Source organism: Pocillopora damicornis, chromosome 7 (assembly GCF_964200805.1).
Source record: "Pocillopora damicornis chromosome 7, jaPocDami1.2, whole genome shotgun sequence".
Taxonomy (NCBI): domain Eukaryota; kingdom Metazoa; phylum Cnidaria; class Anthozoa; order Scleractinia; family Pocilloporidae; genus Pocillopora; species Pocillopora damicornis.
In genome coordinates this window covers 18,099,717-18,125,717 of record NC_142676.1, presented here as the reverse complement: position 1 = coordinate 18,125,717, position 26,001 = coordinate 18,099,717, and the positions used below count along the sequence as shown (strand labels likewise).

The 26,001-nt window shown below is 37.6% G+C and overlaps 2 protein-coding genes and 1 long non-coding RNA gene across 3 annotated transcripts; 2 read left to right on the top strand and 1 right to left on the bottom strand.

Moving 5' to 3' along the window:
* The first annotated feature begins 552 nt into the window (after positions 1-552).
* LOC149042965 (uncharacterized) lies at positions 553-18,520 on the top strand. Its single transcript, XM_089213229.1, has 3 exons — positions 553-656; positions 16,395-16,755; positions 17,300-18,520. The coding sequence occupies exons 2-3, from the start codon at positions 16,405-16,407 to the stop codon at positions 18,122-18,124; spliced, it is 1,176 nt and encodes a 391-aa protein (XP_089069355.1). The 5' UTR covers positions 553-656; positions 16,395-16,404; the 3' UTR covers positions 18,125-18,520.
* Positions 888-6,625, top strand: LOC149042967 (uncharacterized). The gene has a single exon (XM_089213228.1). It carries the CDS (start codon positions 4,391-4,393, stop codon positions 5,048-5,050), a length of 660 nt encoding a protein of 219 aa, XP_089069354.1. The 5' UTR covers positions 888-4,390; the 3' UTR covers positions 5,051-6,625.
* Positions 7,639-8,533, bottom strand: LOC149042966 (uncharacterized). The gene is made up of 2 exons (XR_016188685.1): positions 7,979-8,533; positions 7,639-7,872 (listed from the first exon to the last, which is right to left on the bottom strand). It is a non-coding gene; the product is annotated as an uncharacterized LOC149042966 (long non-coding RNA).
* Positions 18,521-26,001: the final 7,481 nt, after the last annotated feature.

Genomic DNA, 26,001 nt, shown 5'->3' with positions numbered 1-26,001 from the left:
CCGGATAGTTAAATTAATCCACAGTCCCAGATTTTCTACCCAAAGATAAATAGAATAGCAAAATTCTGAATAGAACTTGAGTCAGATAATTCATACATCAATGTATGAGACTGCGCTAAAATTTAAACAATTTGCAAATTGAGAAAAATCACACAAGATACTGAACTCAGTAAAGCTGAGGCACATTTTGGATCACAACTTTTGTTGTTTATATTTGCAGTTCCCAATTTAATATCTTCAGTAAAAATTAATAAACACCTATATAAATATAATCAACACCATTTATCAAAAAAATGAACAAAAATCAGTCGTTATTTATCAAAATAATACATATGAGCAAAGTTACTTTTCCTTAACTTTCTTTTCAGCTTTTTAAGCTTTGAACTTTCCGTCGAGTAGACTTTGAAGTTTGAAATAAATTCCTGTCTGAGCACTTTCCGCCTACGGGCAAGTTCCCCGACTGGAAACTTTTCCTTTGCTATTGTCTTGGAGCTTCTTGCTCTCTTCCTACCCTTCCCAAAACGTTACCATAACTGTTTGCGTTTAAGCATCCAATGCCAGCCGAATGACCAGTTACGTAAGGAAATTTTCGCAGGACTTCAACAACGGCGGAGTAGAAAGCTTCAGGTCACCAATTCAAATAAAGTACACTCAAGGTACATTATAAAAGGGATAAATCTTAAGATGAAATAATATCACGGTTTATCTATTAAATTAGTAGAGTGATTTTACATAAAATGCTAGGTGCAAGCATCATTTTCTTACCCATAATTCTTCTCAAGGAAAACTGTGAGACGCTATGCAAAGTGCGGAAAGGGATTTGACGCTGAATTTACTCAAGTCACTCCCTAAACACGAAGTGCACTCTAACTCTTAGCTATAATTATTATGAATTTTCCATAGGAAGTTGTAGACTGAAGAAATCATATCAACAATAAATTGTTTTGGAAAAAAACAGTATCTAACCAATTCATGTTTACATCTAGGTTTAAGTGTGATTCATCAGACATCGTTCACGACACATATGCCGGCTTGAAAACTTTCTTACATCAGATGACTTCCTATCTCAAAACTCGATATATTTTACGCAACTTTTCGCGACAAAATGGGTGGAAAACATTTGGTCAGAAAACTTTAATATTTTTGTTGCATGTCATGTATGTGAGAGTTTTCGCGCACATCTGAAGCATCTGGTATTTTCGAAAGAGTTGTGTTTGTTTATCGCATGTTGTATTCATTATGGCGAAAGATCACAGTGCTCTAAACAGTAGTCCAGTATTGAATGTCTAATTCAATGTCATTGAGTTACTTTTGGTAAGTAGTTTTTATTAATGTTGTCAGCTGTCTTGGGACTCCAACTTTTGTTAATTTTTTTTTTAAGACACATGTTTCCAAAATAGTGTAGTTGTTCTCCAATTCTCTTTTTTTTTTGCGTCGCCACAAGCCAAAAAATGATTTTTGGCTAGATCAGCGATCGAAAGTAGATAGCGATCGAAAGTGTGAATTTCACAGATTTTGTGCACAGCGACTGCAATAATGTAGCTCACGGGATTCCATCTTGCTACAAGTTACAACATGTATTCAGTTAGTTCGCAGACAAAATATGGAAACTTCACCTGAAATATTTTTCAAACCAGCGTGATCAGAGGAGATCCTCCTCTTCGACCTTAATTTGAATATCGACCTTAATTTGAGTATCAAAAATTCGCCTATTTGTTCAAAAGAATTCTCAAAATGCAGGCGTAAATCGGGCTAAAAAGGCATGTCAGTGAATAGCTTATAGACCAATGATGTTACAGATTGCCTCAAACCCGCGGTTATATCTCTAATTTTCATCCACCAACATCTTAAAACAACGCAAATCCATGTGTTTAATTTTCTCAATTGCGCTCGTGTCAAAGATTATTTGCATAATTCTGAAAATTTACTAAGATCTCCTTTGGAATGTTGAAACTGCGTTTTTTTATCTTTTACGCTAAGGATTTTAGGTTTTCATTACAACTGAAGGGAGGTTAGATGCCGAGTTGTCCTAAAACGTTGCGTAAACGTGATCGATCGTGACGCTAGAGCGCTTGCGTGACTTACAAAGTAAATAAATGTGATTATAACGGGCCTTCTCGATAATCTTCGTTGAAACATCAGGTCATCAACTACACACAGTGTGAAGAAGATCAAAATTAAGGAATAAAATTTGGCAATCTGGTCAGACATTAAAATACGTTACAGTGTTATTTACAAAACAACAGGCATGTACTTTGAAGGAATTCTTGCAGTTTCTCCCGAGATTTGTACACGGAACAGGATGAACTGGCCCTCCTTTCTGCAAATTTGTTTCCATCATAAATGATTAAACGCTGTTATGGAACAAAGCGGTTTTGAGTGACAAACTCAACATTTCCCTGTGGCCATCAAAATCAACCTGATGTATTGCGTGACGTGTTATGCTAATTTTTCCCTTGTCAAATACCTGTCTCGTTGGTTATAAAAAGTGAGACCAAAACTAGTTAATGTGACGAGTTAGAATCGAAAGTTATTAAAATAAACTGAAGAATTTTACATTTGAAAGATCTTTTTATCTTTTAAAATGTTTACTCGATTCATGGAAAGTAAAGATTGTGGTGGCTGCGGTTACCTCAACCTTGATTTCTCTCTTGGAATGCCGGGACGGCGTGTCGATCGTGTCATTCGGATTACTACCAGCTATCTAGCGAAACCGTAGAGTAAAAGTCAATTTTGTCTCGTTCCGATCATTCTAGCCTCGAAATGAAAAAATAAGCTTAGGTTAAACTGCAGGGAACGTTTACGGCTCCTTTTGGGGAGTATTCCTTGCAGAAACCATCGAGGAGCAATTTCGTTTGGGCTTGAATGTTTGCCTAGTCTTCTTTTCGAAATTCCGCAAATAGGTGATTCTGTAGTGAAGATCGACTTCACCGCGAGACGAATACACTCTTTTCTGTCTTCCAAAACGTTTACTGAATCAGAAGAAGGTCTAAATATGGTAATGGCTCTTACGGCTAACGACTAAAATTTGGCAAATTTTTTGCTAACGATTATTTTCTTTCCGTTGCAATTAAAAAAAATATTTTATGGTTAACGCTTTAAGGGAAACAATTTCATAGTTAATCAGAAAAATGCATCCATGCATTTTCCACAAATGAGCAAATGTTTGATATCATGAAGTTTTATCAATGGAAGTCGCTTTTAAGCAAGAGACCGAAATATCTATTCATTTCGTTCCAGATTACCCCATGCTTGTCAAAGGTAATAATCATGTATCTTCTTTTTTCTTCATATTGATAGTGCCATTGCTATGGACATCGTACAATATCTCCAAGTCGTGCTGTTTGTATTCAATTTGACCCTCTCCACTGAGGCACAGAAAAAAGTAACTTGTCAAAACTTCAAGTTTGCTATCGATGACGATGTCATCCATAACCAAATTCTTGAGGGTCACGTGTTTGAAAGATTGACAGTCCCAAACGCCATCCAGTGTCACTTGAAGTGCAAAGATGACTGCCTGTGTGTATCCATGAATTATTTTCCTCTGTCCAAAGAAAACAATTGTGAGCTCAACGAAGCTAATAAAGACATGGAGCCAGCGGCGATGAAATGGAGGCAAGGGGGAAATTATTACGATTTGGTGAGAAGCTACACGGTGAAGGTGAGATAAGATTATTTATCTAATGTTTTACTCATTTATTTATGAACTTTCGTAAACAAAGTAAACATCCCAAGATGTTCAAGTTCGTTCCACATGATCAATTTTTCTGGTACTCCTTAAAAAAGAGGTGAGTTATATGTCAGTCCGGGCCAAAGACAATTTTGTGCACACTGTTTTGTCTGCGATATGATTGGTCTAGACAAAACAAAAACAAACTGATTTGGCTGAGAGAAGATTGGGTCCATTCTCTCTCTCTCAAACTTTTTCCTTAACGGCCATGTTGTAATGCGAAGGGAACGGCAGAACAGAAGCGACTACAAATTTCTTAAAGACATCACTGACTTAACCATTGCTGTATTACTGCATTTCAAATCTAATTTTGAGGGGCATTTCATCTCCATTCTGACACCCCGCTATATGTTGCACGCATACGTACTTTGCTCGCACTGTTTGTTATCAATTCGACCCGATTCCGGTGAGATTTGTCGATGGTTGCTAAAAAGTACATGCCTACCCAATTCGATGAGCATGGTGAGCTAAAAAATTATTTTAATCTTGCTGTAGGGTGGAGACAGATACACACCAGAGAAGCATCATTGCATCAACAGATGCTGCCGCACCAATCCTTGTCTCAATGGAGGGGCATGTCTAGAGATTTGTGACACTCACAGCACCAGGTTTAACTGTACCTGTCCTAGTACATACTCTGGTCAGCGGTGTGAGAAGAAGATGAAACATCCGAGAAGCTGCAAAGACGTAGCTAAGAACGGTGCCTCGACATCAGGAAAATACGACATCTCAAATTCAGACAATGAACGGTTTTCTGTTTACTGTGACTTGCAGTCTGAACCTGGCTTTGTATGGACGTTAATACAATCCTTTTCCTTTTCCAAGAGAAATACCTTCAATAATGCAGGGTTTGGCAAAAATTTTGAGATTGATATTGAAGAGGGGGAAGTTAATTGGAACGAGTTCCGACTATCCTTATCACAGATGCAGTATCTTGCTAATCACTCCACACATCTGAGAGCAACTTGTAACTTTTCTACGGATGGCCTGCAGTATACGGACTACGCACGCGCTAAGCTGGCAGGTCATGACATTTTTGGTACCTGGAACACCTGCAAGATGTACGAATATGTCAATATCCGAGGAATCTATTGTTCTAATTGCACCGCCCTCACAAAACAAGAGGAAAATGTGTCCTGGCACATAAGGAGTTACACTAGCATAAATGAGGAATGTGAATTTGATGGCAAACCAGGTGGAGTCTCCGGTGAAAAAAATTTCGGAAAATTTGACAAAAAGTTCTTTAATCCGGATCACCGCTGCTCGTTTTCTCCTGCTTCTACAACTCAGCATTGGTTTGGAGCTAAATGTGACGAGTAACGTTTTACGAATTTATTTCCTTTCACAGAAGAGGAAAGACAGCCAACTGAACGTAGGAAAACATCGGAGTAAGGCTAAGAACTAACAATGACATCAAGTGCCTCAAAGTTTGGTCCAATTAGGAGTTGAACTTGAACTAAACGTTTAATATTTCAGATAGTTACACTGACCCTTTATCATAGAGGAATGCAGACATGCACAAGAGTGGCGTCATAAGCAACCCTAGATACACAGCGTCCATATTTCAATAATTGAAGGAATTAGGTGGTCTCTGAGCAAACACTCTTCACCTGCACTTTCATCTTCTCATGTAATGTTCAATAGATGATACACTTACGTCTTAAAAGTGAAAGGTCGATAAAATTGGCCTTTTTTTAATATTCGTCTTTGAAAACGCATTCAGAGCTCCCCATTAGTTGATTTATGCAAATTATTTTCAAGCAAGTGACTAATCGTAAGTTGAAATGCTTGTGTTTAGATTCAGAGATGTTTGAATACCTCCGTACGCTATTAATTTAATAAGGACATGTTTTCTCGTCGTAGGGCGACATTTTCTTGACTCGGTCAATCAACCGTTTTCTCTTAACTTTTACTTTACTTTTCTTTTCTTTGAAAATTAGCTTCGGCTTCGTTAGTTTGATCATTTGTAAAACCAAGCTTGAAGTTTAGGTTTCTTGATTTCGCTTTCAAAATCCGTACAGTGAGGAGAAATGGTATTTACTTAGTGGCAGTTATATTAGTAATTTCTCCTTGGTGATAAATATGTACAGCTTTGCTTGATTTTAATATTAGGGACTCGATACATAACTGTAAGAAGCCCTCAACAGCCTCTCTTTGACAAGGACTAAGGTACTTAAGTGCTTCGTTAGGATCACTGCTTACTTAATAACATTGCACATTTGTTCTTGGAACAATTTTTGAAATGTTTAAAATGTAGGAGATGAAGTAGGTATAGTTGTCCGAGCAGGTGTTTGTCAAGAGAAGCACCAGTGAGGTGTAAACGTCATTCAGGATTGTTGTACATAATGTGAGACATCATCTTATTTTCCCCTCAAAAAAGGCATTCTAATTGCGCGGCCAAAGTACCATTTGACAAAAAACCGCTGACGTCACTTTGGTAACATAAAATCGAATTCAGTCGAATTCGGCAACGAGGGCAATATTGTGTTGCTGGTGCCCCGGCTCTGACCAGCAAAGCTGCCAGAATAGATCGTTCCGGCACCAGGCATAGAATGTTTCAGTTCCCGAACGATCCACATTGTGAGAGGAAAATGGGTGAAATTTGTCTGCAGACAAAGACATGATCGTAATGATCCAACTTGGCCGTAAACGTCGCTTTGTTGGGAAAATTTTGAAGAATTATGCTATGAGCAAAACTTGTCCATATTAAACAGCATGATGGAGGCCCAAGGGATGAAGATGAAGCGCTTTTTGAGAAACGACACTGTGCAAACCAGGGACACTAGTTTTGTGCGTGGTGTAAATTAAGTTTGAGTGTTTCTGTACCGTTTCCTTAAATTGTTTTTCTATTTTTTCCCTTTGCGTACTGATACTGCTTAAAAAAGTCATTCCAAACATTCAGCTTCTTTAATATACAAATAACCTAAAAGAAACCCAGTTGAAATATCATTAAAGGTGGCGGATACAAATGTAGGGAGGTTGAGTGACGTAATTTCCAATGGGACTGTTTGTCAGTTTTTGAACCGTTGCATATGTGGACTCCTTTATAGAGAGTTCAGCCAAAAATAAAGAGCTGGAGCCGGATCGACCATCATTCATAATTCGTGTTCAACTACCTCTTTTAACTGTAACAAAGTCAATTCCCCTATGGAAACGAAGGAAAATTTTAAATAGCGAGAGAATGAGTTTTGTCACCTTGCTGTAATTTTTTATATTTCTGAGTGAAAGACAATTTGAAGATTAAAAGGCTATTGGCGATCTCCTTTGTCTGTCTCTGGTCTCTACCGCTTCTTGTTGTGAAATTACTTGTTTTTTTTGTGATCCCTATTCTAAAGATAATTAAAAGACACATTGCGACGTATATCCTTCCACGAATTTAAAAAAAGAAAAAAAAAAAAAAAAAGTTAAACTCCCTTTTTTTTTTTTTTAGCTATTAAGACACTTCTGAGGAGTACTAAAAGAAAAAAAGGGCTATTCAACTGAATCACACTCAACTCTCCTTGGAAACATACGGAAATACCGTGGTCAATTTTTTTCCTTCTAATTGGAGAGACAACAAGCTTTGACATCCAGCTGTAAGTGTCGATCTTTCTCGATGAAAAACACCTCATGGCGAGCTCTTTTCATTGTTTCTGGTCTCCATATCAAACTCTTTCCCCAGTGCGACGAACATTTGTTTTTTCTCGGTTCCAGGTGTACGCAACCACTAACCCCACGTAATGCGCATGCTCTCCGTTGGGAAATTTTCAAAATGGCGGACAAGCCAAAGAGGGAAATAAAAAAAAAAAAGCGATTTTGCAATGAATACTCAACATATACCCTCGTTAGAAAGGCGAATCCACGGACAAAAGATACAAAACTGTATGGTATTGAGATCGATATGATATTAAATCGATACTGAGGGCCCGTTTCCAACTTGCTAAGAAGTGTATTTAATTGCCTTCCACCACGATCACTAGCTTTCTTGACAACTTTCTGAAGACAGAATACTTTCTTTCTGAAGACTTCTGATATGCGGCTATTGATTATTACACCTCGTATACCTGACTGTTCAAACACTTTGTTTACGATTGTTGAAAGGACCGACTTTTGGTTCTCCGTCTTCGTCTTTAAATTGCTTTGAAATAGTATAGATTAGTTAGCTGAAACGAAAAATTAATCAAAGAAGTTTACGAAAAATCCAGCAAACAAGCTTAAAAAAAGGCATTTATTTAGACTGCATACTTCAACGAACTTCACAAATCTTACTTGTTTATCTTGTAAACAAACGATGGCAGATTAATTCCCGAAGCGCTTTCTGAGTTTCCCGATCCCTCTCCTGCTGCTTTTACGCTTACAAAACAGGAAAAGATCAAAAGGAGGAAGATACAGCTGTTTTGAAACGCCATTTGACGAGGGTAAATCTGCTTTTTGCTCGACACTTTACATATCAAAACAAAGGAAATTTGTTCCTCTTTTTGATTCTGGCGGTACATTTTTAATTTGCGCCTGCGTAAAAGAGATATAGCCCGAGACCCTTCGCTTGGTCGTGTTTTGATCAAAAACGCCTTGTTAATTTCACGCAACCGCTCGGAGAAAAGGTAAAAATGACGAGGGAAAAACTTTACCTTCAAGTTAGAAAATTAGCGAAATAGAAAGCCACAATATTATAGTTTAATATTTCAGAGGTACATTGAGTGCTTTTTCCGTAGAGAATCCGCACGATGGTAAAACATTCGAAAATTACACTCGATTTGAGTGGGGTGTTGAAGTGGGCGTTGTCACAACATTCATGTTAAGACTATTTGTACCCCATGAGTTTGATATGTTTAGTTTAATTGTGATATAAAGGTGGAAGTATTTGCCTCATATTGAAGAGCAAAGCAAAAATTGGAAAAGTCAGAGGAGGCATCCTGGCACATAAGGGTTTGTGATAGCATTGAGAGGGGATGTGAATTTGGTGGTGGAGCAGGAGGACTCATCGACAAGGAAGACAATTTCGGGGAGTATGGCTGCAACGATAGCAATCGGGATCACCGCTGCTCGTCTTCGCCTGCTTCCACAACCCAACACAGGTGTTGAGCTAAATATGATTTATGACTTTTTGTGGATTCATTTTCTTCTTTAGAAAAGGAAACTCAGCCGACAAAATACCACTCTGAGAAACCATTAGAGCAAGGCTAAGAACAAACAATGACATAATATGTATGCTTTCAAATGTGGTCCTCCTCAGGAGTTGAACTTGAACTAAACGTTAAATATTTCAGATGGTTACACTGACTCTTTATCAAAGAGGAATGTAGACAAACACAAGAGCTACGTCGTAGGCAACCTTAAATACTCAGCATCCATATCTTAATGTTTAAATTTTGCGTTTTTAGGCGGTCTCTCTACAAACGCTTTTTACCTATACTTTCCCTATTTAAGTCATGTTCCATAGATAACACTATTACATTTTAAAAGTCAAAAGCTCGATAAAATTGTCTTCTTTCACATTCGTCGTTGAAAAGTAGTCTACTTTCAATCTTTAAAATTTTTTGTTCAATGAGAAAAAATCTAAGTATGAATAAAATAAAAACTTCATATCATGGAAAGTGCGATGCATCAAAATACTTATTCACTCGCTGCGCTCACTTGTTCATTTTTTTTGTTGTTTATCGCAACCCGTGAATAAAACTCGTTCGTACGCACTTTCCATGGAATAATCTCTATGTATTCGAGATAGTTGGGGGTGAACATGCAAATTCATAATCTTATTCTGACTCGTATTGTTCTCTATTGGACAAGAGCTGCCAGATTTCGGTCTAAAAACACGGTTACTCCATACTCTGAATGGCTACATTGTACATGCGTGGGTGGCCGATTAAAATGCCCAGAATTATCTGAAATCCAGTTCAAACGCACGCAACATTGACGTGTTAGTCATCAATAATGGCGAAATGGTGGATGAAAGCCTCTGAATTGGCTGAAAACCTCAATTAATGTACTCAATTAATGGAGTAGAAGGCCACATCATCCCAAGCAATCTTCATGTTCCGGTGAATTCGGCTGTCGTTCATTCATAAAACACTTGCCTTGAACACTTTGTTTTCTGCTTGTCATGCGAAAAACTTACGTGTTCTTATGAGCCACAATTCGGCTGAAGTTCACTGAACATTTCACGTTCAGATTCTGTATTAGAGACTAAAAACCTTTCGGCAAAAGTGTTAAATTCGACCTGCCGAATTATTTAAGTCTGTAAACCATCGCAGAATGTGAACTTTGATGGTTCAAGGATTCAGCAATTCTCGTCGGGCGGGTTATTAAATTTCGGAAGTTGAAGGCCTGACAAATACGTTTTAGCATAGAACTATTACATTTGGGAGAGAGCTGATCAGCGTTAAAGTCACCAGCTATCATAACATTTTTCTCTGTAAGCCACTTTTTTTTTCCATAACACTGCGAAATTTATCAAAAAAATCAGTACGGTCAGGAGGTCTGTACATACAACCAACAGGCAGTCGCTGGGAGAATGCACATACTTCAATCCAGACAGCTTCAAGATTAGAACATCATACTTTATGAACCGCACACAATTTAAATCATCTTTAACATAAATAGCAACTCCTCCACCAGCTTTTCCACAGCGTTCTCTTCGTAACAGTTGATATCCAGCAATACAAATCTCGGGTCAGTGGTGATCTAAGATATAGACTGCGGTGGGCTTAATTAAGTTCATTAACGATAAGTATTGTACATCCTTTAGGAGTCGCACCCTATTGAGAATATCACTCGCACTCCACATCCCGCACAACCCCATACTCCCCGAAATTGTTGGTAGTTGACTCCACCTGGTCTTCCATCAAATTCACATCCTCTTACTCTGCTACTGTAACCCCGTTGTGCCAAGACTTATGGGAATCGCTGTATCGTCAAGCCGGTGCAGTTAAAGAAATTTTTTCCTCGGATGTTGACATATTCATTCATACACCTGACATTTACACCATTCGATAGTCGTTACAATGTCCACTCCATTTCATCGTTACTTTGAGTCACAACAAAATTGGTACCAAACCCTTTGCCCCGCAAAAATGACCTTCTTGCCCAAGGAGAACGATTGTATTAATGTCGATACAAAGCCAGGTTCTGACTGCAAGTCACAGTGAGCAGAAAACCGTTTATTTTTCGAAAATGTCGTACTTTCCCAATGTCGAGGCACCGTTCTTAGCTATGTCTTTGCATCTTCTTCTCACACCGTTGACTAGAGTATATGTTAAGACCGGTACATTGAAACCTGGTGCTTTGAGTATCCCAAATCTCCCGACATACCCCTCCATTGAGACAAACATTGGTGCGGCAGCATCTGTTGTTGCATCGATGCTTCTTAGAAATGTAATTGTCTCCACCCTACAGCAATATTAAAGTTTTATTAGCTTACTACGCATCTTCATAAAAGGCTCATAAAATTGCGTGCGCCCAACGACAAATTGAGTTGAAGAAAGAACGAGTAAATGAATGAAGTCTGAGATGTGACTTAAATAGTCAGCTCATGCTAGATATGCATATTCCGTTATTGGCTTGTTAACTGCCTACAAACAGCGTTTTAGTGTTATTTCCATTTCGTTCACCTAAAAATAATAGTTCATTTCAAGACATGCTCTAATTACTTTATAAAATGCCAAATTTTTTGACTCAAGCTTAATTACAGGGCGGTGTTCACTGAAAAAAGCGATGTAGATTAAGACGTTTTAAGAGAAATTTTTCAAAAACGTCTGACCGTTTTAATCCGAGCTAACAAAACATTTTTTGAATTACAATAATTATCATAAACTACAGATCTCGAGCTCTCCTATTCATGCATTAATAATGAGAAAGTAATTATCAGCGCATAAAGTTTCGCTTTACTCAGGTAAGGAGTTTTCCAACAAGGTCGCTGGTCTACAAAAGTCTTGCGACAATTTGGTGTCATGACTGCATTGCAACAGCGTAATCATTCTACAGCTGACATTTCGCGAAAAGTTAGAGGATCTATGTCATAAGTTACTGTTAGGTAAAAAAAGATATGAAAATATAAATTCATATTCCAAGTAGCATAGCCGCATACGAAATTCTCGCTTATCATTTCTCAATTCCACATTCAGTTACCCCCATACGTTTTTTTTTCTTACCTCAGGCAGTCTCGAGTTGGAGACTCGCGCTTTCTCACGAATAAAAGAAAAGGGAAAAGAGAGATTTATAAGCAAGCAGTGAATTGTCGAACAAGCTCGAAAAAACAAATTAAAAACAAAAAAACAATCAAAAGAAAAAAAAACAACAGATGTATAAGCTTAAAAATAAACTTTGAAGGAGACTATAAACGCTCTGTTATTCAGAACCGATTTATTCTTACCCATACTCAAAACGAACACAAAAATCTTGCTGTTTGATCTCAATGCTGCTTTACTTCTCTTACTTTTCATTTCAAAATCTTTAAGCCGTGGAAAGGCTAATAAAAAATTAATCACACGTTCTCCTTTAAAGACTCAGAAAAAAAAGAAAATGAAAATTATTCGTGCCATTAAACAACCTGAAAGTGTACCCCTACATTTTCTGATCCAAATCTCAGCCTGCATATGTTGTACAATGGGCACAAAAAGACACATAACCTTTCAAAACAGGCTCGTATTTACAGTTCACTCATATTTAAGCAAACTTTTTTTCCGTATCCTGAATTAACTTTTCGGTCGTAGGGGAACGCTTGCAACTCAGCAATAAAAATTAATCAAATAAAATGTTTCGAATACAAAGTTCCCCTTCATTTTGAGAAGTTATTTGCCTTCAAAGTTACTGAAAGTCGATTAGATTGAAAACGTCTCGTAACAATTCTGAAACTTATGACAAAGTACACATGTCTACTGAAAGAAACAACATCTTCGTTTAGCCACATTTTTATTCTTAAAAACACTTTGAATAAACGGTCAGAATTATAAAAGCCCAGGAGGGAGTCGGAACTCTATTAAACTTGAATTTAAAACCAAGGGCAAGGTAAAAAAACTCGTGAACTTTGTGTTCATATATCAACCCGTAATAGACTATGTTTTTCAGAAAGGCGAGATCTTCCCCCAGAGTTGTAGCCGTTATCGGAATAGAGGGGTATGAGATCGAGGTCCTTTCAGAAGTATAAATAGTTAGTCTTTAATAATTGACAAACCTTGATAAACACACACAAGATAATCATAGAATTCATAGCAGTCTTTTGTTTCTCTAGGCCAAACGTTAGAAGAGCGATGCTTATAGGAGCGTAAAGAACAATATTACTTCTTAAAGTTAAGAGATTTAAATTTAAATTTTAAAGTCAAGAAATTTTATCTGTGAGCCCCTTTATTAGCGTTCAGCCAAAATTAAAAAGCAGGAGCCGGATCGACCATCACTGATAATTCATATTAAATTTTCACCTGCCTTTTTCAAGCTATTTAACAGCAGCAAAATTAATTCCTTTGTGGAAACGTACGAAATTGTGGTCTTTTTCATTCCTTTCAATAGTGAAACAAAGAGTTTTGACACCCAGCTGTAAGTATCTATTTTTCTGAATAAAAGACAATTTAAAGATTAAAAGGGTGTTAGCGATCTCTTTTGTTCTCCTCTGATCTCTGACGCTTCTTGTTGTGAAATTACTTGTTTTGTTTGTGATCACTACCATTACGACGGTAAGAAAGAAGGTGGAACTCTTTCCTTGTTTTTTAGCTATTAAGACACTTCTGTGGAGAGTTAAAAGAAAAGAAAAAAAAGCTATTCAACTGAATCGCACTCAACTCCTCTTTGGAAACGTACGAAAATATTGTGCATAAATTTTTCCTTTTAATTGTGGGACAATAACTTTTGGCACCCAGCTGTAAGTATCTTTATTTTGGTGATGGCAACCTCCATTCTTTGTTTCTGCTCTCTTCCTTTTCTAATTATGAAGTTTAATTGTATTTAGTGATAAAAAGGTGAAAGTCTTCACCGCGTATCGAGGAGCAAAGCCAAAATTGGAAAAGGCAGAGGAGGCCGGAAAGAGGAGGTAAGTTGAGATAATTCCTATTTGGACAGCCAGCCCAACAAGATAAAATCTGTTTTTAATCTAGATAAAAACGTTAATATAACTGTTTGCGTTTAAGCATCCAATGCCAGCCGAATGACCAGTTTATGTAGGAAAATTTTCGCAGGACTTTAACAACGGCGGAGTAGAAAGCTTTAGGTTACCAAACCAAATACAAGTACACTCAAGGTATATTATAAAAGGGATAAATTCTAAGATGAAAATAATATCACGGTTTATCTATTAAATTAGTAGAGTGATTTTACAGAAAATGCTAGGTGCAAGCATCATTTTTTTCCCTGTAATTCTTCTCAAGGAAAACCGTGAGACGCCATGTAAAGTGTGAAAAGGGATTTGAAGCTGAATTGACTCAAGTCACTCCCTAGACAACAAGGGCACTCTAACACTTAGCTATAATTATTATGAATTTTCTGTTGGCAGTTACTAGACTGAAGAAATCATATCAACGATAAATTGTTTTGGAAAGAGACAGTATCTAACCAATTCATGTTTACATCTAGGTTTAAGTGTGATTCATCAGACATCGTTCATAACACATATGCCGGCTTGAAAACTTTCTTACATCACATGACTTTCTATCTTAAAAATCGATATATTTTACGCAACTTTTCGCAATAAAATGGGAGGAAAAATTGGGAGACAGAACTTTATTGATTTTGTTGCATGTCATCTATGTGAGAGTTTTGCCCATGAAAAGGGTTTAAGACACATGTGTCCAAAATAGTGTAGTTGTTATCCAATTCTTTTTTTTTTTTGTTGCCACAAGCCAAAAAATGATTTTTGGCTAGATCAGCGATCGAAAGTAGACAGCGATTGAAAGTGTGAATTTCAGAGATTTTGTCTAGCGCACAGCGACTGCAATAATATGGCTCACGGGATTCCATCTTGCTACAAGTTACAACATGTATTCAGTTAGTTCACAGACAAAATATGGAAATTTCACCTGAAATAATTTTCATGCCAGCGTGATCAGAGGAGACCCTTCTCTTCGACCTTAATTTGAATATCGACCTTAATTTGAGTATCAAAAATTCGCCTATTTGTTCAAAAGAATTCTCAAAATGCAGGCGAAAATCGGGCTAAAAAGGCATGTCAGTGAATAGCTTATAGACCAATGATGTTACTGATTGCCTCAAACCCGCGGTTATATCTCTAATTTTCATCCACCAACATCTTAAAACAACGCAAATCCATATGTTTAATTTTCTCAATTGCGCTCGTGTCAAAGATTATTTGCATAATTCTGAAAATTTACTAAGATCTCCTTTTGACCATTCAAACTGCGTTTTTTTTATCTTTTACGCTAAGGATTTTAGGTTTTCATAACAACTGAATGGAGGTTAGATGCCGAGTTGTCCTAAAACGTTGCGTAAACGTGATCGATCGTGACGCTAGAGCGCTTGCGTGACTTACACAGTAAATAAATGTGATTATAACGGCCTTCTCGATAATCTTCGTTGAAACATCAGGTCATCAACTACGCACAGTGTGAAAAAGATCAAAATTAAAGAATAAAATTTGGCACTCTGGTCAGACATTAAAATACGTTACAGCGTTATTTACAAAACAACAGGCATGTACTTCGAAGGAATTCTTGCAGTTTCTCCCGAGATTTGCACACGGAACAGGATGAACTGGCCCTCCTTTCTGCAAATTTGTTTCCATCATAAATGATTAAACGCTGTTATGGAACACAGCGGTTTTGAGTGACAAACTCAACATTTCCCTGAGACCATCAAAATCAACCTGATGTATTGCGTGACGTGTTATGCTAATTTTTCCCTTGTCAAATACCTGTTTCGTTGGTTATAAAAAGTGAGACCGAAACTAGTTAATGTGACGAGTTAGAATCGAAATTTATTAAAATAAACTGAAGAATTTTATATTTGACAGATCTTTTTATCTTTTAAAATGTTTACTCGATTCATGGAAAGTAAAGATTGTGGTGGCTGCGGGTACTTCAACCATGATTTCTCTCTTGGAATGCCGGGACAGCGTGTCGATCGTGTCATTCGGATAACTACCAGCTATCTAGCGAAACCGTAGAGTAAAAGTTAATTTTGTCTCGTTCCGATCATTCTAGCCTCGAAATGGAAAAATAAGCTTAGGTTAAACTGCAGGGGAACGTTTACGGCTCCTTTTGGGGAGTATTCCTTGCAGAAACCATCGAGGAGCAATTTCGTTTGGGCTTGAATGTTTGCCTAGTCTTCTTTTCGAAATTCCGCAAATAGGTGATTCTGTAGTGAAGATCGACTTCACAGCGAGACGAATACACTCTTTTCTGTCTTCCAAAACGTTTACTGAATCAGAAGAAGGTCTAAATATGGTAATGGCTCTTACGGCTAACGACCAAAATTTGGCAATTTTTTTGCTAACGATTATTTTCTTTCCGTTGCAATTAAAAAAAATATATTATGGTTAACGCTTTGAGGGAAACAATTTCACAGTTAATCAGAAAAATGCATCCATGCATTTTCCACAAATGAGCAAATGTTTGATATCATGAAGTTTTATCAATGGAAGTCGCTTTTAAGCAAGAGACCGAAATATCTATTCATTTCGTTCCAGATTACCCCATGCTTGTCAAAGTTAATAATCATGTATCTTCTTTTTTCTTCATATTAATAGTGCCATTGCTATGGAAATCGTGCAATACCTCCAAGTCATGCTGTTTGTATTCAATTTGACACTCTCCTTTGTGGCAAAGAAAGCGGTAAATTGTCAAAACTTCAAGTTTGCTATCGATGAAGATGTCGTCCATAATCACATTCTTAAGGGTCACGTGTTTCAAAGATTAACAGTGCCCAATGCCATCCAGTGTCACTTGAAGTGCAAAGATGACTGCCTGTGTGTATCCATGAACTATTTCCCTCGCTCCAAAGAAAATAACTGCGAACTTAACGTTGCTAATAAAGACATGGAGCCAGCGGCGATGAAATGGATGCAAGGAGGAAATTATTACGATTTGGTGAGGAGCTACACGGTGAAGGTGAGATACACTGTTCATTTAATTCCTTATTCATTTATTTATCAACTTTCGTAAATAAAATAAATATTCCCACATGATCAAGTTTTCTGGTACTCCTTAAAAAAGAGGTGTGTTATATGTCAGTCTGGGCTAAAGACAATTTTGTGCACACTGTTTTGTCTGCGATATGATTGGTCTAGACAAAACAAAAACAAACTGATTTGGCTGAGAGAAGATTGGGTCCATTCTCTCTATCGCAAACTTTTTCCTTAACGGCCATGTTGTAATGCGAAGGGAACGGCAGAACAGAAGCGACTACAAATTTCTTAAAGACATCACTGACTTAACCATTGCTGTATTACTGCATTTCAGATCTAATTTTTAGGGACATTTCATCTCCATTCTGGCACCCCGCTATGTGTTGCACGCATATGTACTTTGCTCGCACTGTTTCTTATCAATTCGATCCGATTCCGGTGAGATTTGTCGATGGTTGCTCACAAGTACATGCCAACCCAATTCGATGAGCATGGTGAGCTAAAAAATTATTTTAATCTTGCTGTAGGGTGGAGACAGATACGCACCAGAGAAGCATCATTGCATCAACAGATGCTGCCGCACCAATCCTTGTCTCAATGGAGGGGTATGTCAGGAGATTTGTGACACTCACAGCACCAAGTTTAACTGTACCTGTCCTAACACATACTCTGGTCAGCGGTGTGAGAAGAAGATGAAACATCCGAGAAGCTGCAAAGACATAGCTAAGAACGATGCCTCGACATCAGGAAAATACGACATCTCAAATTCAGACAATGAACGGTTTTCTGTTTACTGTGACTTGCAGTCTGAACCTGGCTTTGTATGGACGTTAATACAATCGTTTTCCTTTTCCAAGAGAAATACCTTCAATTATCCAGGGTTTGGCAAAAACCTTGAGATTGATATTGAAGAGGGGGAAGTAAATTGGAACAAGTTCCGATTATCCTTATCACAGATGCAGTATCTTGCTAATCACTCCACACATCTGAGAGCAACTTGTAACTTTTCTACGGATGGCCTGCAGTATACGGACTACGCACGCGCTAAGCTGGCAGGTCATGACATTTTTGGTACCTGGGACACCTGCAAGATGTACGAATACGTCAATATCCGAGGAATCTATTGTTCTAATTGCACTGCTCTCACAAGACAGCAGAAAGATGTGTCCTGGCACATAAGGAGTTACAATAGCATAAAAAGGGGATGTGAATTTAATGGAATACCAGGAGGAGTCTCCATTGAAAAAAATTTCGGACAATTTCACAAAAATTTCTCAAATCCGGATCACCGCCGCTCGTTTTCTCCTGCTTCTACAACGCAGCATTGGTTTGGAGCTAAATGTGACGAGTAACTTTTTGCGAATTCATTTCCTTTCATAGAAAAGGAAACACAGCCAACTGAAAGCAAGAAAACATCGGAGCAAGGCTAACAACTAACAATGACATCATGTGCCTCCAAGTTTGGCCCATTTAGGAGCTGAACTTGAACTAAAAGTTTAATATCTCAGATAGTTACACTGACCTTTATCACAGAAGAATGTAGACATGCACAAGAGCGGTGTCATAAGCAACCTTAGATACGTAGCGTCCATATTTGAATAGTTGAAATAAGTAGGCGGTCTCTGTACAAACACTTTTTACCTGCACATTCATCTTTTCATGTAATGTTCAATAGATAGTACACTTACATCTTAAAAGCCAAAGGTCGATAAAATTGGCCTTTTTTCGTATTCGTCTTTGAAAACGCATTCAGAGCTCACCATTAGTTGATTTATGCAAATTATTTTCAAGCAAGTGACTAATCGTAAGTTAAAATGCTTAAAAAAAATGGATCTAAATGTGACGAGTAACTTTTTGCGAATTTATTTCCTTTCACAGAAGAGGAAAGACAGCCAACTGAGAGTAGGAAAACATCGGAGCAAGGCTAAGAACTAACAATGACATCAAGTGCCTCAAAGTTTGGTCCAATTAGGAGTTGAACTTGAACTAAACGTTTAATTTTTCAGATATTTACACTGACCCTTTATCATAGAGGAATGCAGACATGCACAAGAGTGACGTCATAAGCAACCTTAGACCTTAGATACACAGCGTCCATATTTCAATAATTGGCGGTCTCTGAGCAAACACTCTTCACCTGCACTTTCATCTTTTCATGTAATGTTCAATAGATAATACACTTACATCTTAAAAGTGAAAGGTCGATAAAATTGGCCTTTTTTTATATTCGTCTTTGAAAACACATTCAGAGCTCACCATTAGTAGATTTATGCTAATTATTTTCAAGCAAGTGAGTAATCGTAAGTTGAAATGCTTGTGTTTAGATTCAGAGATGTTTAAATACCTCCGTACGCTATTAATTTAATAATAACATGTTTTCTCGTCGTAGGGCGACATTTTCTTGACTCGGTCAATCAACCGTTTTCTCTTAACTTTTACTTTACTTTTCTTTTTTTTGAAAATTAGCTTCGGCTTCGTTAGTTTGATCATTTGTAAAACCAAGCTTTAAGTTTAGGTTTCTTGATTTCGCTTTAAAAATCCGTGCAGTGAGGAGAAATGGTATTTACCTAGTGGCAGTGATATTAGTAACTTCTCCTTGGTGATAAATATGTACAGCTTTGCTTGATTTTAATATTAGGTACTCGATACATAACTGTGAGAAGCCCTCAACAGCCTCTCTTTGACAAGGACTAAGGTACTTAAGTGCTTCGTTAGGATCACTGCTTACTTAATAACATTGCACATTTGTTCTTAGAACAATTTTTGAAATGTTTAAAAAGTAGGAGATGAAGTAGGTATAGTTGTCGGAGCAGGTGTTTGTCAAGAGAAGCACCAGTTAAGTGTAAAGGTCATTCAGGATTGTTGTACATAATGTGAGACATCATCTTATTTTCCCCTCAAAAAAGGTATTCGAATTGCGCGGCCAAAGTACCATTTGACAAAAAACCGCTCACGTCACTTTGGTAACCTAAAATCGAATTTAGTCGAATTCGGCAACGAGGGCAATATTGTGTTGCTGGTGCCCCGGCTCTGACCAGCAAAGCTGTCACAATAGATCGTTCCGGCACCGGGCATAGTATGTTTCAGTTCCCGAACGGTCCACATTGTGAGAGAAAAATGGGTGAAATTTGTCTGCAGACAAAGACACGATCGTAACGATCCAACTTGGCCGTAAACGTCGCTTTGTTGGGCAAATTTTGAACAATTATGCTATGAGCAAAACTTGTCCATATTAAACAGCATGATGGAGACCCAAGGGATGAATATGAAGCGCTTTTTGAGAAACGACACTGTACCAACCAGGGACACTAGTTTTGTGCGTGGTGTTAATTAAATTTGAGTGTTTCTGTACCGTTTCCTTAAATTGTTTTTCTATTTTTTCTCTTTGCGTACTGATACTGCTTAAAAAAGTCATTCCAAACATCCAGCTCCTTTAATATACAAATAACCTAAAAGAAACCCAGTTGAAATATCATTAAAGGTGGCGGATACAAAAGTAAGGAGGTTGAGTGACGTAATTTCCAATGGGACTGTTTGTCAGTTTTTGAACCTTTGCATTTGTGGACTCCTTTATAGAGAGTTCAGCCAAAAATAAAGAGCTGGAGCCGGATCGACCATCATTCATAATTCGTGTTCAACTACCTCTTTTAACTGTAACAAAGTCAATTCCTCTATGGAAACGAAGGAAAATTTTCAATAGCGAGAGAATGAGTTTTGTCACCTTGCTGTAAGTATCTATATTTCTGAATGAAAGACAATTTAAAGATTAAAAGACTATTGGCGATCTCCTTTGTCTGTCTCTGGTCTCTACCGCTTCTTGTTGTGAAATTACTTGTTTTTTTTTGTGATCACTATTCTAAAGATAATTAAAAGACACATTGCGACGTATATCCTTCCACGAATTTAAAAAAAGAAAAAAAAGAAAAAAAAAAGTTAAGCTCCTTTTTTTTTTTTAGCTATTAAGACACTTCTGAGGAGTACTAAAAGAAAATCAAAGTGCTCTGTGAGCAAACTCGTGAATTGACACATGATTTTGACACATGATGTATAATGTTATCTGGTTTAGGAAATTTGGTGGTTGATTGTCATATCTAGAGTACGAGCAGTAGTTCAGTATTCGCTAATGTAGCAAAGAAACAAAGTAACGTTGGGATAAGAAGGCATTACAATTGAAATGATCATGCTATTACATTTGACAAGGTGGATGATGTCATGTGTTTTAAACGTCTATCATTTTTGTTTCTGGTTCAAGAGAAAAGGTTGGAAGTAAATGTGGGTGAAAAGTGAAATTTACTGTCTTTCATTGTAAATATTAGAAAATCAAGGCAATACTGTCTCAATGAAAACATTAACGATTCCCTCTTTATCAAATCAGACAAATTGAGTGATATAACTAAGCCAAGCCTGCCACCGTCATTTTGGATCTCCGCCTGGGTAGATTTAAGTCACGTGCTAGGCAACGTATAATCAATAACAAGATAGAATTTCATTTCAGGCCTATTTATCAATTTTGTGGTGCGTAACTTTCGCATTTTAGTACGTTGTATGTATGTTGAATCTTCAAATTGTCTTGAAACTTAAAAGAAAATTGTTCTTTAAAAATTCACTGAAAATCGGTAGCTAAAATTTTTTGTTTAGGTGTTATCCGATTTTCGTGTTAACTTGTAATTTCGTCAGTCGCCGGCATCTTTTGTTGCTTCACACAGGAAAAACACACGCGACGAAACGTAATGATCAATTTTGTCCTCAATCTCACGCCATAACAGAAAAAGCTTTTGAACATCTGTAAACTCCGAGCGCTTCGCAGTAAGTAATATTTTCAATGAATCTTCGGATTGTTTTCGAGTTCAAGGATTGTAAATTACGATTTTATGAAAAACGAAGGTTGTTCTGTTATTTCAGTGTGAATCCTTGCATGCCTGCCAGTCGCTGGCGCCGCTTGTTGAAACTAAAACGAAAAAAAAACTCTTTTAAGATTACCATTGGCTTCTTTTTCACCCCACCACTATTCTTAGCAACAAAGGTCGCCATTTCTTCTGTTTATTGTTCGCTAAAAACTATCAAATGCACTCAAAAGCTTAAAATCTAAAAAAAGTTTACAGGAATCGACCAATCGAGCGAGCGAGCGAATGCCATTCCCCACATGGTAGCTATAACTCGCTCTTGCGCATGCGCGCAATTCACGAGTTAAAAAGGGCTATTCAACTGAATCACACTTAACTCTCCTTGGAAACATACGGAAATACCGTGGTCAATTTTTTTCCTTCTAATTGTGGAGACAACAAGCGTTGACATCCAACTGTAAGTGTCGATCTTTCTCGATGAAAAACACCTCATGGCGAGCTCTTTTCATTGTTTCTGGTCTCTTCTAGTTTAATTTTTTTGAGTGATATAAAGGTGGAAGTATTTGCCTCATATTGAAGAGCAAAGCAAAAATTGGAAAAGTCAGAGGAGGCATCCTGGCACATAAGGGTTTGTGATAGCATTGAGAGGGGATGTGAATTTGATGGAGGAGCAGGAGGATTCATCGACAAGGAAGACAATTTCGGGGAGTATGGCTACAAAGATAGCAATCAGGATCACCGCTGCTCGTCTTCGCCTGCTTCCACAATCCAGCACAGGTGTTGAGCTAAATATGATTTGTGACTTTTTGTGGATTCATTTTCTTCTTTAGAAAAGGAAACTCAGCCGACAAAATACCACTCTGAGAAACCATTAGAGCAAGGCAAAGAACAAACAATGACATCATATGTATGCTTTCAAACGTGATCCTCCTCAGGAGTTGAACTTGAACTAAACGTTAAATATTTCAGATGGTTACACTGACTCTTTATCAAAGAGGAATGTAGACAAACACAAGAGCTACGTCGTAGGCAACCTTAAATACTCAGCATCCATATCTTAATATTTAAATTTTGCGTTTTTAGGCGGTCTCTCTATAAACGGTTTTTACCTCGACTTTCACTATTCAAGTCATGGTCCATAGATAACACTATTACATTTTAAAAGTCGACTACTTTCAATCTTTGAAATTTTTTATTCAATGAGAAAAAATCTAAGTATGAATGAAATAAAAACTTCATATCATGGAAAGTGCGATGCATCAAAATACTTATTCATTCGCTGCGCTCACTTGTTCATTTTTTTTTGTGGTGTATCGCAACCCGTGAATAAAACTCGTTCGTACGCACTTTCCATGGAATAGTCTCTATGTATTCGAGATAGTTGGGGGTGAACATGCAAAATCATAATCCTATTCTGACTCGTATTGTTCTCTATTGGACAAGAGCTGCCAGATTTCGGTCCAAAAACACGGTAACTCCATACTCTGAATGGCTACATTGTACATGCGTGTGTGGCCGATTGAAATGCCCAGAATTATCTGGAATCCAGTTCAAACGCACGCAACATTGACGTGTTAGTCATCAATAATGGCGAAATGGTGGATGAAAGCCTCTGAATTGGCTGAAAACCTCAATTAATGTAGGGCCCGACAGATTGACGTAAACCGATCCGCAAATAGGGACTTTAGGGAAGAAAAAGGCTCTGGAAGAAATAGCCGCAGCTGCAGCTTAAGACACCATAGAAAACGATAAGAAGAAAACTGACAACCCAAAAGCAGCGGAAATGAGAAACAGAGGCTGTAGAAAACCTGAGCGGAACACAGGAAAGGCAGCTGAATGAAGAGGAGGAAGAAGTGAAACTAAAGCAAACAAAGCAGTAGAAGTGGAGGTGACACAATTGCATATTTGCGTGAAAAAAAATTATCGCGTTCAGAAGTGGAAAGAAGGAGAATTGCCTGTTGTGGAGCAGACTGCATCTTCTACGAGTGTTCTTAAGGTTATTTTTCGCGCATTACGATGGCGACCTCTCCCCATTCCCCCAAGTTCACGACCTCGCCGTCCTCGGATCTTAAGGCCCTTTTTAGAAAAAACCACGACGGCGACGAAAGCGAGAACGTAGCGAAACAAAAAGATCTAAAGAGCTAAACAATAGCGAAACCCGTGCGTTGTAAAACTTTGTACATTTCTCAGCCGTCCGTCCCATACAGAAAAAAGGCATGAAATCACCAACTGATACCTTTTCTCAACAAGGTTACTTCCACAGCAATTTAGTCACCTTTTTTACCTTGAACTTGACACCACATTCCCATGTTATGCCGAAGTTAAGATGTCGTACCATCAGAAACGGTTAACACATCGAGCTATTGGTGAGAAACTTAGTGTAAAATAAATAATGTTTTTTTCAACAACATTTTACCATACGTCGCCGTTGTGAAATCTTAAACTCCAGAATAGCCTTTCACCATGCAGTCGCATGATTCTGCCACATTTTCCAAGAACATTACTTCTAACGTTGGAAATGAGAAAACAAAACAGAAATATTGAAGGAAGTCGCTTTGTTAATAAATTGTAAGACTCGAATAAATAAAGCAATAGATTTTCCTGTAGAATTTTTTTTGTCGTGGTCTTGCCGGTCAAATGATGAAGTACATATTGACGCATGGAGCCTGATGGAGTCGAATGAGAAAAATATAATTTGGATGGAAACAAACTCGAAATCTAAGAAAGATTGCTTTGGTTATCGATACCCTGCGAAGAATAAATTTGTAATGGAGAAAAATGATCGCGATTTTAAACTAACATAGTTTAGTTTTTTTCGTTAAGTATGCAAACCAGCTGTGCGATGGTGTGACGGTAGTTTTAGTTTCAGCTATGTCTTTCTGAACTTACGCCATTACTGCCGTCTTAGTTATTGTTGTCGGTATCAATTAGTTTTCTCGCGGTATGTTTAAGCTCAGGAGTTCACTGGTAGTTGAAATTGTTTCTTTAATGTTGGACAGTTCTCATTTCTACCTAATTAGGAAACGGTGGATGGCAACAAACAACCTTTGTTCCACCGACCTTTTTTTTCATGGCTTGCTGTAGTGGTCCTGGTGCGTGGTTAACGACTTCGGAAAAACAAACATTGTTAATATGAGCCAAAAGAAAGCTAATGGTGAGAGGGACACTTTGTTAACTGTCCCAGAAAAGTTGAGAACTTTTGACATGAAACGTTAAAAGTTCCTGACATTTAAAAGGTTAATCAAACTTTGATCACCGCTGTAAATGTGACGGATTTCAGTTATTTGATGCAAATTTTTAGTTGTGAAATACTCTCCGTTGAATTCTGTGTCAACAGTACTGCAATATCTTATCCATTGTTTATTTCGGATGACTTCAAGGTAACGTCTTAAACAGAGCCAATGATCTTAATTGATTCATTATCGTTTTTTCTATTATTTTTAAAGTATAAATGTGCATCGATATTACCGGATGTACATACAGTTTCAACAACATCTGTTCGCCCGCAAATCTTTCTCGAAGGATTTTACTGAAGCCATAAAACAATGGACATTTTAAGGTAAGTGCAGAGAGATGGTACTCAGTTAAAACCAAAAGTTTGTTATTGAACTACTGAAGGGAAGAGACAACATGTAATTTGTTTCTACTCAGATGACTGAATAAAATTAAACTCATGCAGCATGACCTATTCGATAAGTTTAAAGTTACTTTTTAACTCGTGAATTGCGCGCATGCGCAAGAGCGAGTTATAGATACGATGTGGGGAATGGCATTCGCTCGCTCGCTCGCTCGCTCGCTCGATTGGTCGATTCCTGTAAACTTTTTTTAGATTTTAGGCTTTTGAGTGCATTTTATAGTTTTTGGCGAGTAATAAACAGACGAAATGGCGACCTTTGTTGCTAAGAATAGTGGTGGGGTGAAAAAGAAGCCAATGATAATCTTAAAAGAGTTTTTTTTTTCGTTTTAGTTTCAACAAGCGGCGCCAGCGACTGGCAGGCATGCAAGGATTCATACTGAAATAACAGAACAACCTTCGTTTTTCATAAAAATTGTAATTTACAATCCTTGAACTTGAAAACAATCCGAAGATTCATTGAAAATATCACTTACTGCGAAGCGCTCGGAGTTTACAGATGTTCAAAAGCTTTTTCTGTTATAGCGTGAGATTGAGGACAAAATTGATCATTACGTTTCGTCGCGTGTGTTTTTCCTGTGTGAAGCAACAAAAGATGCCGGCGACTGACGAAATAACAAGTTAACACGAAAATCAGATAACACGTAAACAAACAATTTTAGCTACCGATTTTCAGTGAATTTTTAAAGAACAATTTTCTTTTAAGTTTCAAGACAATTTGAAGATTCAACATACATACAACGTACTAAAA